This window comes from Bos mutus, chromosome 5, assembly GCF_027580195.1.
Source record: "Bos mutus isolate GX-2022 chromosome 5, NWIPB_WYAK_1.1, whole genome shotgun sequence".
NCBI classification, from domain to species: Eukaryota; Metazoa; Chordata; class Mammalia; order Artiodactyla; family Bovidae; genus Bos; species Bos mutus.
In genome coordinates this window covers 22,719,262-22,738,933 of record NC_091621.1, presented here as the reverse complement: position 1 = coordinate 22,738,933, position 19,672 = coordinate 22,719,262, and the positions used below count along the sequence as shown (strand labels likewise).

Genomic DNA, 19,672 nt, shown 5'->3' with positions numbered 1-19,672 from the left:
GTGGAATAAATAAACTAGCTTTCCTAATAGTGTGGGTGAGCCTCATCCAATCCAATGAGGGCCTGAACAGACTGAATAAGAGAGAATTTGCCCTCTGCCTGTCTTCGAGGTGAGACATGATCTGCTCCTGCTTTGGATCTGAACTTGGGCTGGAACTTACACCATCAGCTCTCCTGGTTCTCAGGCCTTTGGACTCGAACTGGAACTATATCCTGTCTCTCCAGGTTGCTGCCTGCTGATTTTGGGACTTCTTGCCTCCACACTGCATGAATCAATTCCTCTCTCATATAAATATATATCATCTCCTATTGGTTCTGTTTCTTCTAGACTAATACAGATGTTCAGATCAGTTAACTGAGCTGAGATTCAAGTACAAGTTCACTGCCAGTCCAGTCCATTTTGTTTCCTTAAAGCAGAGCACTGTCCTTGCTTCTTAACCCCACTTGAGTTCTCTTTCACATGTTAAGCCCAAAAGTAAGTTAGCTGGTAAATTAGAAAGGGAATCTGAGGATACTGATTCACTCATTTTTTAGCTGAATGAGTCCCATCTGTTAGACCTTTTTTTTTAAATTTTAATTTTTTAGTTTATTCGTTGTTTCTGTTTTTTCTTTTTCTTTCTGTTTGATCACAAGTTAACATTTCTAAGAAGTACAGGTTGTTATTGAGGCACATGTTCAATTTTTCACTTATGTTTTTATTAAAGCAACATTAATGCCTGTGCTGTGCTAAGACCTTCAATCATGTCTGACTCTTTCTGACCTTATGGACTATAGCCTTATGGACTGTAACCAGGAAAGTCCATGTGTAAATGGACAGGCTCTTACGTCCATGGGGATTCTCCAGGTGAGAATACTGGAGCGGGTTGCCATGGCCTTCTCTGGGATGATCGCACGGTCTGTGATCATCTCCTGCATTGGCAGGCAGGTTCTTTACGACTAGTGTCATTGACTTTAAAAAATATAAAGGTGATAAATGACTTAAGTGCTTTGTGTTGTTCTATTCAGTTCAGTTCAGTTCAGTTGCTCAGTCGTGTCCGACTCTTTGTGACCCCGTGAATTGCAGCACGCCAGGCCTCCCTGTCCATCACCAACTCCCGGAGTTCACTGAGACTCACGTCCATTGAGTCAGTGATGCCATCCAGCCATGTCCTTCTCCTCCTGCCTCTAATCCCTCCCAGCATCAGAGTCTTTCCCAATGAGTCAACTCTTCGCATGAGGTGGCCAAAGTACTGGAGTTTCAGCTTTAGCATCATTCCTTCCAAAGAAATCCCAGGGCTGATCTCCTTCAGAATGGACTGGTTGGATCTCCTTGCAGTCCAAGGGACTCTCAAGAGTCTTCTCCAACACCACAGTTCAAAAGCATCAATTCTTCGGCGCTCAGCCTTCTTCACAGTCCAACTCTTACATCCATACATGACCACAGGAAAAACCATAGCCTTGACCAGACGGACCTTTGTTGGCAAAGTAATGTCTCTGGTTTTCAATATGCTATCTGGTTGGTCATAACTTTCCTTCCAAGGAGTAAGTGTCTTTTAATTTCATGGCTGCAGTCACCATCTGCAGTGATTTTGGAGCCCAGAAAAATAAAGTCTGACAGTGTTTCCACTGTTTCCCCATCTATTTCCCATGAAGTGATGGGACCAGATGCCATGATCTTAGTTTTCTGAATGTTGAGCTTTAAGCCACATTTTTCACTCTCCTCTTTCACTTTCATCAAGAGGCTTTTGTGTTGTTAGGCAGCCATTAACATTTAGAGATGTTAGAGAATGGCTTCCCCAGATGATGGCCAACAGAGACAAAATGACACACCTGCAGAGGCTCTGGCACCAGAGCTGAACTTGAGCTCCCACTCTACTATTTATTGTGCAACCTTGGCAAGCCTCTCTGAGCCTTAGTTTCCTCATCTGTGAAAAGGAGATAATGACAGTAACTGCATCATAGAGACACTACGAGGATTACCTAAAAAAATGCAAGTAGTGTGCTTAGCACAACAACTAACCATATAATATAAGCATACAGTAAATGTTAGCTACTTTGAAAGGCATGACTAGTAACCTAAAAATATCTCCTCTTCTCTCTCAAATTGACAAAATCCCTAAATTTTAACTGGCTGCCAACAAGTCAGCCTATAATGCGGAGACTTCCCTGCAGCCTGGTGAAAGTGTCTTTCTAGAGTTTCCTCACTGATCAATGCAAAGAAATAGAGGGAAACAATAGAATGGGAAAGATTACAGATCTCTTCAAAAAAATTCGAGATTCCAAGGGATCTTTTCATGCAAAGATGGGCTCAATAAAAGGCAGAAATGGTAAGGACCTAACAGAAGCAGAAGATATTAAGAAGAGGTGGCAAGAATACACAGAAAAACTATACAAAAGAGAATTTCATGACCCAGATAAGCATGATGGTGTGATCACTCAACTAGAGCCAGACATCCTGGAATGTAACATCAAGTGGGCCTCAGAAAGCATCACTATGAACAAAGCTAGTGGAGGTGATGGAATTCCAGTTGAGCTATTTAACATCCTAAAAGATGATGCTGTGAAAGTGCTGTATTCAATATGCCAGCAAATCTGGAAAACTCAGCAGTGGCCACAGGACTGGAAAAGGTCAGTTTTGACTCCAATCCTAAAGAAAGGCAATGCCAAAGAATGCTCAAACTACCACACAACTGCACTCATCTCACACGCTAGCAAAGTAATGTTCAAAATTCTCCAAGGCAGGCTTCAACAGTATGTGAACCGTGAACTTCCAGATGTTCAAGCTGGATTTAGAAAAGGTAGAGGAACCAGAAATCAAATTGCCAACATCCGTTGGATCATCGAAAAAGCAAGAGTTTCAGAAAAACATCTACTTCTGCTTTATTGAGTATGTCAAACCCTTTAACTGTGTGATCACAACAAACTGCGGAAAATTCTTCAAGAGATGGGAACACCAGACCACCTGATCTGCCTCTGGAGAAATCTGTATGCAAGTCAAGATGCAACGGTTAGAACTGGACATAGAACAACAGACTGGTTCCAAATAGGAGAAGGAGTATGTCAAGGCTGTATATTGTCACCCTGCTTATTTAACATATGTGCAGAGTACATTATGAGAAACGCTGGGCTGGATGAAGCACAAGCTGGAATCAAGACTGCTGGGAGAAATATCAATCACCTCAGACATGCAGATGACACCACCCTTATGGCAGAAAGTGAAGATAAAGAGCCTCTTGATGAAAGTGAAAGAGGAGAGTGAAAAAGTTGGCTGAAAGCTCAACATTCAGAAACTAAGATCATGGCATCTGGTCCCATCACTTCATGGGAAATAGATGAGGAAACAGTGGAAACAGTGGCTGACTTTATTTTTTGGGGCTCCAAAATCACTGCAGATGGTGACTGCAGCCATGAAATTAAAAGATACTCCGTAGAAGGAAAGTTATGACCAACCCAGACAGCATATTGAAAAGCAGAGACATTACTTTGCCAACAAAGGTCCATCTAGTCAAGGCTATGGTTTTTCCTGTGGTCATGTATGGATGTGAGAGTTGGACTATAAAGAAAGCTGAGCACCGAAGAATTGATGCTTTTGAACTGTGGTGTTGGAGAAGACTCTTGAGAGTCCCTTGGACTGCAAGGAGATCCAACCAGTCCATTCTGAAGGAGATCAGCCCTGGGATTTCTTTGGAAGGAATGATGCTAAAGCTGAAACTCCAGTACTTTGGCCACCTGATGTGAAGAGCTGACTCATTTGAAAAGACCCTGATGCTGGGAAAGACTGAAAGCAGGAGCAGAAGGGGACGACAGAGGATGAGATGGCTGGATGGCATCACTGACTCAATGGACATGAGTTTGAGTACACTCTGGGAGTTGGTGATGGACAGGGAGGCCTGGCGTGCTGTAGTCCATGGAGTCGCAAAGAGTCAGACACAACTGAGCGACTGAACCGAAACTGAAACTGAAAGTTCTGGCCAATGAGATGTAGGTGAAAGTGTGATATGGAACCTTCATTAAGTCTTCGTAAGAGACAGAGGGCCTGCCCTTCTTTCCTTTCTCCTTCCTATTGGAGTCTTCTCTCTCCGTTTCAGAAATGCAGATGTAACAGCTGCAGCTTTAGCAACTACCTTGAAATATAAGGACAAAGATACAGATAGGTTTCTCTGAACAGTGTATTAGGAGTAGCCTGATTCTTCTATGGCTATATGTAACCTACATACCAGTCCTGGGCTGCCAATCTCTGAAATTCTTCTATGTGACAGAGATAATAGATGTCTGTCTTATTTATATCATTATTCCCTGGCATGATAGAGTACCTGTTAAAGGTCCAACTAATTCTAACTACTGTGGCTGGCTCAAAACCATTTTGAGGTCCCATTTCTATAAACAAAGGCCAGGTTGAGGCAAAATTATAGAAAAGGGGTCATTTCTTCACGGCCTTTCCTCTCCTTCCAGATAGCACTTGGATGCCACCATCTTCTCTCTCCTGCTCAGAGGTCCAGGTCTTCATGCCAGATGGATATAATCTGTTCTCAAAGGATCTGATAAAACCCAATTCAATTAAAATGTAAAATGATCATATGGTGTTTTTTTCTATTTGTCTTGGGCATTCGTATCTTATTTAAGACAAAGGTTTCTGATAGAATTATTAACAGACCTATTTGAGAATTACTTTTGGGCAGGGAAGCCCACACATAAGGTTACTACCCACTGCTAAGGCTGACTGTGTTGTAATATAAAGCAGCCCACTAGTTTAAGGCAGCTGCTGGTGCTGCTGCTAAGTCGCTTCAGTCATGTCTGACTCTTTGCAACCCCATAGACGGCAGCCCACCAGGCTCCCCGTCCCTGGGATTCTCCAGGCAAGAACACTGGAGTGGGTTGCCATTTCCTTCTCCAATGCATGAAAGTGAAAAGTGAAAGGGAAGTTGCTCAGTCGTGTCCGACTCTTAGCGACCCCATGGACTGCAGCCTACCAGGCTCCTCTGTCCATGGGATTTTCCATGCAAGAGTACTGGAGTGGGGTGCCATCGCCTTATCCCTGTCCATCATCAACTCAGTCGTCCCCGACTCCTGGCGACCTCATGGACTGCAGCCTACCAGGCTCCTCCGTCCATGGGATTTTCCAGGCAAGAGTACTGGAGTGGGGTGCCATCGCCTTTTCCGTTAAGGCAGCTAATGCACCTCAAAAAAGGAGTTCACCTTCAACTCCTAAGGAGTATCAAGGGTTAAGAGAAAGGGAGGAAACTAAAACAATACTGTAAAGTTTAAAAATAAAATAAAATTAAAAAAAAAGAGAAAGGGAGGAGGGAATTTGTTTGAAAAGGCAATTAATAGCATTCTCAGTTTCCTGAAGCTACATATTTTACACAAATTACTTAAACAATCATTATTACATCATCAGTTGTACAAGATTCTACGCATGTGGCTTTGCTGGTGGCTCAGTGGTAAAAAATCCGCCTGCCAGTGCAGAAGACACAGGTTCGATCCCTGGTCCAGGAAGAACCCACATATCGAGGAGCAACTAAGCCTGTGCACCGTAACTATTGAGCCTGTGCTTTAAAGCCCAGGAGCCACAACTACTGAAGCCTGAGCGCCCTGAAGTCCATGCTCTGCAACAAGGGAAGTCACTGCAATGGGAAGTCTTCACGCTGCAACTAGAGAGTAGCCTCTACTCTTCAGTTCAGTTCAGTTCAGTTGCTCAGTCATGTTCAACTCTTTGCAACCCCATGAACCGCAGCACACCAGGCCTCCCTGCTGCTACTGCTGCTAAGTCGCTTTAGTCGTGTCTGACTCTGTGCGACCCCATCAACGGCAGCCCACCAGGCTACCCCGTCCCTGGGATTCTCCAGGCAAGAACACTGGAGTGGGTTGCCATTTCCTTCTCCAATGCATGAAAGTGAAAAGTGAAAGGGAAGTTGCTCAGTCGTGTCCGACTCTTAGCGACCCCATGGATTGCAGCCTACCAGGCTCCTCCGTCCATGGGATTTTCCATGCAAAAGTACTGGAGTGGGGTGCCATCGCCTTATCCCTGTCCATCATCAACTCCCAGAGTTTACTCAAACTCATGTCCATTGAGTCGGTGATGCCATCTAACCATCTCATCCTTTATCATCCCCTTCTCCTCCTGCCTTCAATCTTTCCCAACATCAGGGTCTTTTCAAATGAGTCAGCTCTTTGCATCAGGTGGCCAAAATACTGGAGTTTCAGCTTTAACATCAGTCTTAGGAACTAGAAAGAAGCCCACAGCAATGAAGACCCAGCACAGCCAATTATAAAATCAATCTATCAATAAAATTATAAAAAAATTCTATGCATGATGCAACTCAGAGGGTAATTTATTTGTGACCAGTCAGTGGTTGAATAAAGAACCTAAACCACATTGCCCTAACCTCTGGTCCTCTGTTCAAATACCCACCTTTTCTTCTTTACTGAATGTAAACTGATTATGAATAATGGATAGATTTCATTTAAACAAGACAGAATGTATCTATCTGAACTTAAACAACAAGAGAGACAAAACAATCATTTATTAGAGTAAAAAGTTTGTGTGTGTGTAATAAGTTTTTCCCAAAGGAACATGACCTCTGACTGCGAATGTGCATGCTCTCTGGTTTGGTTAAAGTAAAATTTTCTTCCAAGAGCTCAGTGATCTACAGACTACCTAATGAAAACCTCACTGCCTGTCTCTTCTGTGCGTTGATTCCCCAACTGATTCAAAGATCAAATGACTGACAGGGTTATTTAAATGAAACTCTTGTGGCCTTTTCTAGAATCTGGCTCCTTTAGGCTTTCAGACTGATCCTGATGACAGGTCTGAGGAAATATCAACTTACTTAATTTAACTATAGTCTCCTAAATGTCTAATTGCACTTGATAGGCTGAATCCAGGAGAAATTTCTCTAGACACATCCCCATTGAGGTAACATTTTCATGACACTCTACTGACTTTTCTAATATTCAAGAATCAAGCTTATCTTTGCCACTTTTGCTTTGACTAGCACTGCTAGTTCCAGACCATAAACAACAGGCTCTTGTTTATGATGCCATGACAACCAGTAAATTTTTTAAAGTTTTAGAAACTGACTTATATTTTTAGGTAAAACAATGAGCAAGCAAAGGAAACCACAAGAAAAGTACCACAAAGCCCTCATCTGAAAACAGTTCAATACAAGAAGACAGAATTTCTTCTTCGTAAGTCTCAGAGGTACAATGCTCATTTAACTTTTAAATTCTATGTCCAGGATTTCTAGAAATGCTTGATACCTTTGGTTATCCGAAATTAACAAATGGCTTTTATCATCAAAAACTCAAACTCATTCAGATCAGATCAGTTGCTCAGTCATATCCGACTCTTTGCGACCCCATGAATCGCAGCATGCCAGGCTTCCCTGTCCATCACCAACTCCCGGAATTCACTCAGACTCATGTTCATCGAGTCAGTGATGCCATCCAGCCATCTCATCCTCTGTCGTCCCCTTCTCCTCCTGTCCCCAATCCCTCCCAGCATCAGAGTCTTTTCCAATGAGTCAACTCTTCACATGAGGTGGCCTGGAGTTTCAGCTTTAGCATCATTCCTTCCAAAGAAATCCCATTTATACGAGTACAACTTTATAACATGGTTTTTGCATGTGAAGTTAAAAGTTTCTAAAGAAAGCAGCAGCAATTAGAAGCTGTAAATTTAATGCAAAGCACAGGTGTAGCAAATATGCTGCATAAAAACAAATTTATCACACACAGAGAAAAACTGGAATGTGAGTTTTATAAAAATATCACTCCTTTTAAACTATAAAACTACAAGTTCTTTTAATTAGCAAGTATCAATGGAGCATTAAATGCAATTTAAAAACATAAAACTGCATTTTACACACTTGCTTTTTAGGAACAAATAAAATAATAAATCAAGAAACATTTTAATAGTAAGTCTCAGGTTTAATTTGCCTATAAAGGAAAATTCAAATTATCTTTTGTAATGAAAACACAAATATCTTTAGTCAGAACAAATTAATATTACTCAACTCTCAATATGCTGTTCTCTTATAAAAACTCATCAAGTTCCTTCAGAAGAAATTTGTATTTGATAATATGATCACTAAGTGTAAAACAAAATTTACATAGGCATATGACTAATCATTGATTTTTTAAAAATATTTAATAATTTAATTTCTTCTGCTTATATGCATTAACTTGAATAAAATTTATATTCAGAAAAGCAAATGATTGCCAAGAAGGAAAAAGAGATTACCCACCTCCACATATTCTGGGGTAGAATAAACAAACAGAGCACATATAATCCAACCATTTAAAAACATTCCTTTGGGGACAACTGTAGTCCCATTTCTTGAAGTGTTCTGACTGCATATATGTATTTACTTGAATACAGCCTCTTCAAATTGGCAGACAGCAGAAAAAGAATATCGTAGCGCACATGTCAGTAGGTTCCACATTGCAACCAGACAAGCATTCATCAACGCTCTAATTGGAATGAGTTCTAATAACAGAAGCGTTTGCACAAACCAGAATTCTAAACCAAAGATTTTTCCTAAAGAAAGATTATGCGCTCACCGTATAGAGCTCATTGAGAACCTTCATCAAATCCTCATGAAGCTGGAACGCAATCTCTTTGCTCTGTAATAAGAAGAAATTCAGAGTATTAAAAAATGTTACAGAAACTTGTTTCTTGGTGATTTACATCTTAAGAAGCTCAGACTGAAAATAGAAGAATGTCTGTAACGCAATGGAAGGCCAGCATGGCCCTGATATAATAAATATCTCCGACTAAATGGCCCGTTCTAGCTACTCAGTGTATGCACCCAAGATCACTGTAGGTTGGACAGAAGCAAACACGTGGACAGGGTGAGTGGCTCTCCCACCATCCAAATCAGACTTTATCAAGAAAGGAGGGAAAAAGTAAGTAAGGTGAAGCACCGGGCTTGCTCAGAAGTTGAGTGGCAGAACTTAAAAGTCAGAAGATGATTTCTAGCTCCTAGTCTCCCATCTCAGTATCATCACAAGGGAATTATGCAGTGTGAATCCTAAAAAGTTAAGTCAGAAACCAAAAAGGAAATTAACTCTCCCTTTCCAAAATAAATATTTGACTGACTACGAATATTTTTTTAACTGAAGCACAGTTGATTAACAATGTTGTGTTAGTTTCTGGTATATAGCAAAGTGATTCAGTTACACACATATATAATATACACTTTTTCAGATTCTTTTCCTTTACAGTTTATTGCAAGATATTGAATATACTTCCCTGTGCTATACAGCAGGATCTTGTTGTCTATTTTATATGTAGTAGTTTGTGTCTGCTAGTCCCAAACTTCTAATTTATCCCTCCTGACCGCTTTCCCCTTTGGTAAGCATACATTTGTTTTCTATGTCTGTGAGACTGTTTCTGTTTCATAATTAAGTTCATTTATATCATTTTTAAAGGTTCTACATATAAGTGATAGCATACGATACCTGTCTTTCCCTTTGACTGACAACAATTTTAATTTTAAGAAAAAACTTTCAAAGTAGTGAATTGGTAAGGCCACTTATGATCCACATATGTTTTGCTCTGCATTTATTATTGTTATCTTTTCATTAAGACAAAAAAGAGAGTTTCACTCTTTCACTCAGTTGGTCAATGACAGCATTAAAGATATTTTTCCCTGGGTTAATTCCGAGGGTTTCACAGAGAAGTATTTTGATTTTTTTTTTTCCAGGAAAATCTGTAAGCTACTTTAAAGGAAATCATATATCCAAATTACTTTTCTTGTTTTGAGCTCCTTTAGTCAGCTACAGAGAATGAAAAAAAAAAATGTGTAGCATGGTTTAATCTACGGTTTGAGATAATAACAACAATATCCATGGTTGACTGATGTGTCTCCAACAGACTGCCGGATATGATAAAAGGCTGTATCTTTAGCAGTTCTGTGATCCTGGGGTCCTGTACAGTGCGTGGGCTCAAGGCCAGAACTAGGTGAGGCAAGTGAGGTGATGAGGGTATGGAATTTAAGGAGACCCTAGGCCAGGTTCTGCTTCAGCACACAGAAAGCTTCCCATCAACACTTGCTAAAAGAATCTGTACGTTGACATACTGTTTGTGTAACTGCTGAAGTGGTTACTACCTTTGCTGAAGGCTGGTCACTCCTAAGAAGGCAGAAAACAAGGACCTGCAGACCACCCTTAATAAAGTAATAGGACCTAGATGAAACAGCCCATCTGTAAACACATGGTCATTGGGATAGGCCTCCCTTAAGAAAGGCCAAATGAGATGAAGCAAAAATTCGCGAACATAAAATACTGTGGGAAGGTGAGAGCAGAGGTTACACTTTGAGAAATTCCAATTCAGTAGCAGCATTTGTCTCGAGTTTTCCTGGAGTGATAAGGATGCTGTTTATCAGACTCTGAGAGTTTAAAAATCTCTACACTGGAGTTAAGAGAGTTTGTGTTTTGCTGTGCTCCTGCTATGTGAAGAGGTGGGTTAGGAATCACTGAAGAGTGAAAGGAAAGGCACAAACTGAGCAAATGAAGCCAACTGAAACTCATTCTATTTGCCTTAAATCCTGGCTATTCTGACTGTATACGTTACACTGCAATCTCCTAGGACCTCAGTTTGGTGTTATTTTAATATCATATTTCATTTAAGGATCTGAGCTGCCAATTGAGAACTCTCGAATGGGATCAAAGGCCACCAAGTAACTCTGCTTGACTGCCTACATTTCAGGTAGCAAGTCTGAAAAGAAAATATTTCTTGGCTAAGGCTTTAGAACAATAACAGAAAAAAATCCCTCAGGTCCAATTAATCCCAAGCCAAGAAAATTTAGGATCAGAAGTCAAGTATCCAAGTATTCAAGTCAAGTATCTTTGGAACAGCAAAAAGATTCTTTGCATATCTCATATTTTACAAGATTTCAGGTAACAAGGTAGAAGAAATTTGGCATTACATACATACTGTCACATTTTTCCTTGTTTACCTTTGCTCAGAGGCCCTGAAATTAAAAAAAAAATTTTTTATCTGGGAGGCAGTATAGAATAATGCTTAAAAGCAAGGACTCTGGAATCAATGCTGGGATCAAAAGCTGAAAGGCTTTGAATCCCCTTGTGCCTCAGTTTCCAAACCTATTAAAGGAATGCAGTCCTTGTACCTATGTCATAGGCTTGATCACAGCATCAGTCCAATGACAGACATTGCACTCAGAACGGTACCTATCACATAGTAAACATCCCATAAATGTTTAATTATTTAATTCTTTCCTAAACACTATAATGCTAACTCCCTTGAGGGAAAAGGCCACGTTGTATTTTTCCTTCTTTTGGTCTCTGTGGATACTTATTCCATTGACTTTCACGTAGAAAGTGCTTGGCAGATCCTGGCTGAAATGAATTTGATGTCCCCCTCCCCCACCCCACGCCCTGGCCTGGCCTTTAGATCCATCTAAGTGACCCCTGATTCAGAAGGACCTCAAGCACTGTGCTCTAGCCCCTGAACCCTTCTTACCCTTGCCATACGTGTTCACTGAACTTACCTATGTTTCATTTTCATGGAGGTCCTATTACTACTGGTATCAGATGAATTAATCAAACATCCACTAAGAAATGGATAAGCCAATGCAGTAAGATATATACGACTCATGAAAGAGGCCCTCAAAGGGCCAGGCTCCAGTGTGAACTTTAAATTTTGTGAAAAGTTGGTGGAAAATTATTTTCAGGTAGGAAGACCCCCCTGATTACAACACATCACATCACCGAAGTTTCCACCTACTTGTTTGCTTTGAATGACAATTTAAACCCCCCATGATATAACTAGTAACCTCGAAATTAACCATTTTCTCCCCACCACCAGAGATGGTAGGGAGATGGTTGCTTGCACAGATGCTTAAAGAATTTTGCTGTGTGTGAAACCCTAGACCATGTGACTAAAGAGTGAAACATGAATTTGCACACCCTTTTGTTCACAGACATTTGGCTGGACAATATCAAGACTGAGTCTGAGTGCTGGGGGCTTGGTCACTGTTCTTACGGCATGTAAAAAAGTGAAAGTCACTCAGTTGTGTCCAACTCTGTGAACTCACGGACTGTAGCCCGCCAGGCTCCTCTGTCCATGGAATATTCCAAGCAAGAATACTGGAGTGGGTTGCCATTCTCTTCTCTCATGACACAACAAAAGATCGCTTCATGTTGTCCCCTCCCTCAACTTTAAATGCTATTCAATTTATTACAGTAACAGAGAAAAGGGAGCGTTTCTTCTAAATATGACTCTGGACCCAAAAATCTTAAACCAAAACACATTTGCTGCGGCACACAGTATGCTGACCTACTCAACTAATGCACTGAAGTCCTTTAATTAGAAAGTATCTGGATTATCAGAGTCCATCAAAATTCAATAGGTTAAGTACACCTCTGGATTCTCTTTCATTAAAAATTTGAAAACCAAGAGAACAGACCCTTGACCAAGAGCTGCTAGGTAAGAAAAATGATATGAGTATTCAGGAAAGCAATCAATGTTCCCTTTGTACAAGAGGAAAAAATAACTTTATGAAACGCTATATGTGTGAAACAAAGTTTTTTCTATGTTATTTGAGACTGAGTGATTACTTTTGCACAGGGAAGGTGAGTTCTCTCCAACTGCTTCAAGTATGAAGTTGGAAAAGCAGAGTTTCTCCCCCATTCTGTGGGCCTACATAAGTTCAGATGATGGTAAAACTTCTAATGCATTGCAATAGGATTCTAAGATTCTAACCAAAGGGGACGGAAAACTGATTAGAGCTTCCATTCAGTTGACATTTATTTAATGTCTACAATGTCTAAACCCTGACTTGAATACTAAGTCAATTTTTAATTGTTTCCTATTTATTGTCACTCAAACTTGTCCAAAAGGTACAGTCCCAAAGTGTCTACCTTCTTCCGTTATGAAAACAAATTAAGTATATTGAAGAACATTGGAAAAGTAGAGAACAAAAGGATAAAATGGCTCAGATGGGAAAGAATCTGCCTGCAGGACACCTGGGTTTGATCCCTGAGCTGGGAAGATCCCCTGGAAAAGGGAATGGCAACCCACTCCAGCATGCTTGCCTGGAGAATCCCATGGATAGAAAAGCCTGGTGGGCTTCAGTCCATGGGGTCGCAAAGACATGACAGAGTGATTTTCACTTTTACCACCATTATAATTTGATCAGTATATTTCCTTCAAGTTTGTTTATCTACACATAGGTCTCAGTTGTAATCATTCTATAGTAATAAAGTATCTATTTTACTCTGCTTTTTTTCAGTTATCAAACACTTTTCTATGTGCTTATATAATTTTCTGAACATTACTTTTGATTTATAACTAGCCAGTGAAGGTATGTTAACCATTTTTCTATTATGGTTTCCATTATTTCCACTATTTTCCACTATCCAATTCCTTACTTATTCATTTAACTTCACCAATATATTTTACGCACTCTGAACTATCATGAAAGCTGTTCTGAATGCATTCTTGCATTTTATGTTGTTTCTTTGATATGAATTCCCATACGTGAAATTAAGACCCTTGATTCATATCAGAAGAGTACTTTCTAAAAGGGTTATAATGAACTTATAATGCTTCAGGACAATAGGGTCACTCATGTCAGAATCTGGGGTTTATCCAAGACTTGAATCGTCTCTTTTGAAAGAGAAGCCACCAATCCCATCTATTCTGATTGATGTGTTTTTCTGTATGTCATTAGAATTTCTTTTTAAGATAAAGATCTAACTATGTCCTTCCTCTGATTAAAACCCATCAAATGCTTGTTATAATATTTTCAGGATGGAGTTCCAATTTCTTAAATCACTCATAACCTCCTCTGTCAAATCAGTCTACCTTTCCTTCCACAAATCTCAAACCACATCCTTCACACTGTTCATGAACTGCTCATTCCCAGGTCCTGCATTCACATCTCTGCTTTTCCCACGCTGCCCCCCGTGCCTGACCTCCCCTTCCTTCTCTGGCCTGCTACAGTCTTACATGTGACTACTCTGTGAAGACTTACTGTACTTTACCACGTCCTTCAAATAAAGAAACTAGACCCTCCCTTCTCTATGACTTTATAATACATTCATTTGTCATCAATAGATGGGTAAACAGTGCAAACAGTGTCAAACTTTATTTTTCTGGGCTCCAAAATCACTGCAGATGGAGACTGCAGCCATGAAATTAAAAGACGCTTCCTCCTTGGAAGGAAAATCATGACCAACCTAGATAGCATATTCAAAAGCAGAGACATTACTTTGCCAACAAAGGTCCGTCTAGTCAAGGCTATGGTTTTTCCAGCGGTCATGTATGGATGTGAGAGTTGGACTGTGAAGAAAGCTGAGCGCCGAAGAATTGATGCTTTTGAACTGTGGTGTTGGAGAAGACTCTTGAGAGTCCCTTGGACTGCAAGGAGATCCAACCAGTCCATTCTGAAGATTAGCCCTGGGTGTTCTTTGGAAGGAATGATGCTAAAGCTGAAACTCCAGTACTTTGGCCACCTCATGCGAAGAGTTGACTCATTGGAAAAGACTCTGATGCTGGGAGGGATTGGGGGCAGGAGGAGAAGGGGACCGACAGAGGATGACATGGCTGGATGGCATCACCGACTGATGGATGTGAGTCTGAGTGAACTCCGGGAGTTGGTGATGGACAGGGAGGCCTGGCGTGCTGCGATTCATGGGGTCGCAAAGAGTCGGACACAACTGAGCGACTGAACTGTACTGATGTGCTGTATGATTTAGTGGTTAAATGTTCAAACTATAAAACTGAACACCTGTTTTCAAACTCTTGTCTAGGCATAAATTAATTTTTTGAGTTTCCTCAATGGCAAAACAGAGATGCCAATAGTCTCTACATCATGGGGTTTTATTCAGATGGTTCTCATTTTATTAAAGTTTTTTTGATATGGACTATTTTTAAAGTCTTTATTTGTTACAATATCGCTTCCATGCTTTGGTTTTTTGGCCAAGAAGCATGTGGGATCTTAGCTCTCCAACCAGGGATTGAACCTGTACCCCCTGAGCTGAAAGGTAAAGTCTCCACCACTGGACTGCCAGGGATGTCCCCGTGATGGTCCATATTAAACACCTGACACAAAACCCAGCATTCAGTAAGCATTAAACTGATGCCGCCTATTATTATTACACTCATCATGTTTCTATTTTTCTTCATAAACAGAGGTTTTTTTTTTTTTTGAAAGCAGGGATTCCTAGGGACTGCTCTGGTGCCTGGCACACTAGGTACTTGATAAACTTTGGATGAATGAACGGGACCCAGAGCTGAGTAAGTATGGCTTCTGCCCTCCAGAGTTCATAGTCTCATGGAGGAGGTAGATGGGCCCAAGGCTTCCTGTATGGAGCCCTGTGATAAGTGCTATGCTGGGTGGATCCTGGCCAGATCACTATTCCTAGAACTGCAGGCTTTTTCCCTGGAACCTCCCGGAAAGGAGAGAAAGGAGGGCAGAAGAAAGAGCATAATTAAAACAACAATAATTAAGTACATTGAGCAATCAATCAAGTAATCCACATGGTTGTATTAAATGACCAATTCAGAGGGCCTCTGGCCTCTCATGGAGTTATTTTATAAAGTAAATCTATTGTGATGACCAGTCAAGAAATCCTAACCTTATGCTGAGTCAGAGTTAGGCTGAGAGAGAAAGAGAAAAATCAGATTAAATATTTAATAAGAGGGCTGCATATGATTTTAGTGTCTTACGCTTGGTTGAGTTTTGGATGTGAACTCTGGTTAAAAGGGTCAGGCCGTACTTCCACAGTGTGTGTGCTTTTACATTTCCAAAAGCTCGTGTTCATGTGCTCTTATAATAATAGGATCTCTTAATTCTTGTAAACTCTAAAGACAGCAGCAATAGCATCCTCCCAAATGCCTAATGGAAAAAGTTGGGTTGGGCTTAATGGCCTGAAGCAAACTTCGGGATCATATTAATAGCATTTCTGCACATTTCCTTTTTATTTGTCAAGGGACATCATTTTGTACTTGTTAAAGTGACAACTAAATATCACTACATGGAATCAGCCTCACGATCTACTTCATTTCCAAGAAGAAAAATAATAAACATTCTTTTAGATAAAATTCCATGTCACTAGAAAATGTGGGAAAACTAGGAAAAGCAATAGTAGATATAGGGGAAAGGGTGAGTTGCTCAGTTGTGTCCGACTCTTTGTGATCCCATGGACTGTAACCCACCAGGCTCCTCTGTCCATAGAATTGTCCAGGAAAGAATAGTGGAATGGGTTACCATTCCCTTCTCTGGGGATCTTCCCAACTCAGGGATCAAACCCAGGTTTTCTGCATTGCAGGCAGATTCTTTACCATCTGTGCCACCGGGGAAGCCCAGTTATAGGGGAACCACAGCTTAATTTTGAAATAAGACAAAACTTCACCTTACAGGAACTATCTGGGGTATCTCCTAGAATGTTTACTGATGTAATTGCTGGCCAATGAGGCATTGCCTGTGAGCAGGCAAAGGTGCAAAGTCAGGTACACAGTGTCACTCATAACTGCGCAGGTACAAAGAGTACTTGAACAGATTAAGCAGTAAGTCAAGACTGAAATTTTAAATCCTACAGGGAATAAAGTAAATGAAATAACTATTTTCATGTTCAGCTTGTATTACTTTAACTCTTCAAGAAGCACAATGTTTCATGCTAGAAATATTTCTCCACTCAAAATGGTGATACACTGGAAACAGCACTTTAGTGTCACTAAATGAAGAGACATTCAAGCACAAACTCTCAAGAGCTGATGTAAATAAGCCAACCTAACTAAAATTAGAATGTGTCATGAACTCCAGTCGAGACTGTAATAATTAACTAAAAAAAATCAGGGACATATTTCCAGGCCACTTTTAAATATGCTGAACCTTACAAAAACATAATAGTTCAGTTTTATTATTCCATAAGCCTCTTGTCCTTCTCCATCAGAGGGCAGAGAGACTGAAAACCACAATCACAGAAAACTAACCAGTCTGAACACATGGACCACAGCCTTGTCCAACTCAATGAAACTATGAGCCATGCTGTGTAGGGCCACCCACGATGGCTGGGTCATGGTGGAGAGTTCTGACAAAAAGTGGTCCAATGGAGAAGGGAATGGCAAACCGCTTCAGTATTCTTCCCTTGAGAATCCCATGAACAGTATGAAAAGGCAAAAAGATAGGACACTGAAAGATGAACTCCCCAGGTCGGTAGGTGCCCAATAACTGGAGGTATGTGGAGAAGTAACTCCAGAAAGAACGAAGAGATGGAGCCAAAGCAAAAACAACACCCCACTGTGAATGTGACAGGTGATGGAAGTAAAGTCTGATGCTGTAAAGAGCAATATTGTATAGGAACCTGGAATGTTAGGTCCATGATTCAACGTAAATTGGAAGTGGTCAAACAGGAGATGGCAAGAGTGAACACTGACATTTAGGAATCAGTGAACTAAGATGGACTGGAATGGGTGAATTTAACTCAGATGACCATTATATCTGCTTCTGTGGGCAAGAATTCCTTAGAAGAAATGGAGTAGCCGTCATGGTCAACAAGAGAGTCCAAAATGCAGTACTTGGGTGCAATCTCAAAAACGACAGAATGATTTCTGTTCGTTTCCAAGGCAAACCATTCAATATCACAGTAATCCAAGTCTATGCACTGAAAAGTAATGATGAAGCAGAAGTTGAATGGTTCTATGAAGATCTACAAGACCTTCTAGAACACCCAAAAAAGATGTCCTTTTCATTATAGGGAACTGGAATGCCAAAGTAGGAAGTCAAGAAAAACTGGAGTAACAGGCAAATTTGGTCTAGGAGTATAGAATGAAGCAGGGCAAAGGCTAATACAGTTTTGCCAAGAGAACGCACTGGGAATAGCAAACACCCTCTTCCAACAACACAAGAGAAGACTACACATGGACATCACCAGATGGTCAACACTGAAATCAGACTGATTATATTCTTTGCAGCCAAAGAAGGAGAAGCTCTATACAGGCAGCAAAAACAAGACCGGGAGATGACTGTGGCTCAGACCATGAACTCCTTATTGCCAAATTCAGACTTAAATTGAAGAAAGTAGTGAAAACCACTAGACCGTTCAGGAATGACCTAAATCAAATTCCTTATGATTATACAGTGGAAGTGAGAAATAGATTTAAGGGACTAGATCTGCCAGACAGAGTGCCTGAAGAACTATGGATGGAGGTTCATGACATTGTACAGGAGACAGGGATCAAGACCATTCCCATAGAAAAGAAATGCAAAAAAGCTAAATGGTTGTCTGAGGAGGCCTTACAAATAGCTGAGAAAAGAGAAGGAAAAGGCAGAGAAGAAAAAGAAAGATACACCCATTCGAATGCAGAATTGCAAAGAATAGTAAAGAGAGATAAGAAAGCCTTCCTCAGTGATCAGTGCAGAAAAATAGATGAAAACAATAGAATGGGAAAGACTAGAGATCTCTTCAAGAAAATCTGAGATACCAAGGGAACTTTTCCTGCAAAGATGGGCTCAATAAAGGGCAGAAATGGTACGGACCTAACAGAAGCAGAAGATATTAAGAAGAGGTGGCAAGAATACACAGAAGAACTATACAAAAGAGAACTTCATGACCCAGATAAACACCATGGTATGATCACTCACCTAGAGCCAGACATCCTGGAATGCAAAGTCAAGTGGGCCTTAGGAAGCATCACTACGAACAAATCTAGTGGAGGTGATGGAATTCCAGTTGAGCTATTTAACAGTTTGTGAACCCTGAACTTTCAGATGTTCAAGCTGGATTTAGAAAAGGTAGAGGAACCAGAGATCAAATTGCCAACATAATCAAAAAAGCGAGAGAGTTCCAGAAAGACATCTACCACAGCTTTATTGACTATGCTAAAGCTTTTGACTGTGTGAATCACAATAAACTAGAAAATTCTTCAACAGATGGGAATACCAGACCACCTGACCTGCTCCCTAGAAATCTGTATGCAGGCCAATAAGCAAGAGTTAGAATGCGAGATTGAACAACAGACTGGTTGCAAATCAGGAAAGGAGTTATGTCAAGGCTGTATATTGTCACCCAGCTTATTTAATTTATATGGAGAGTACATCATGAGAAATGCTGGACTGGATGAAGCACAAGCTGGAATTAAGATTGCTGGGAGAAATATCAATAACCTCAGATATGCAGATGATACCACCCTTATGGCAGAAAGTGAAGAGGAACTCAAAAGCCTCTTGATGAAAGTGAAAGATCAGAGTGAAAAAGCTGGCTTAAAACTCAACATTCAGAAAACGAAGATCATGGCATCCAGTCCCATCACTTCATGGCAAATAGATGGGAACCAGTGGAAACAGTGGCAGACTTTATTTTTTGGGGCTCCAAAATCACTGCAGATGGTGACTGCAGCCATGAAATTAAAAGATGCTTGCTCCTTGGAAGAAAACCTATGACCAACCTAGACAGCATAATAAGAAACAGAGGCACTACTTTGTTGACAAAGGTCCATCTAGTTAAAGCTATGGTTTTTCCAGCAGTCATGTGTGGATGTTAGTATTGGACCATAAAGAAGGCTGAGTACGAAGAATTGATGCTTTTGAATTGTGGTGCTGGAGAAGACTCTTGAGAGTCCCTTGAACAGCAAGGACGTCAAACAAGTCAGTCCTAAAGGAAATCAACCCTGAATATTCATTGGAAGGACTAATGCTAAAGCTCCAAAACTTTGGGCACCTGATGTG

At 40.6% G+C, this 19,672-nt stretch overlaps 1 protein-coding gene across 2 annotated transcripts in view; it reads right to left on the bottom strand.

The window, feature by feature from the left end:
* Nucleotides 1-19,672, bottom strand: part of SRGAP1 (SLIT-ROBO Rho GTPase activating protein 1) — a 311,444-nt gene that overhangs the window by 116,333 nt on the left and 175,439 nt on the right. For both annotated transcript variants that reach the window (XM_070370528.1, XM_005902533.3), the window contains exon 4: nucleotides 8,538-8,600. In XM_070370528.1, coding sequence (XP_070226629.1) covers nucleotides 8,538-8,600 — 63 coding nt within the window. The remainder of the gene's footprint in view (nucleotides 1-8,537; nucleotides 8,601-19,672) is intronic.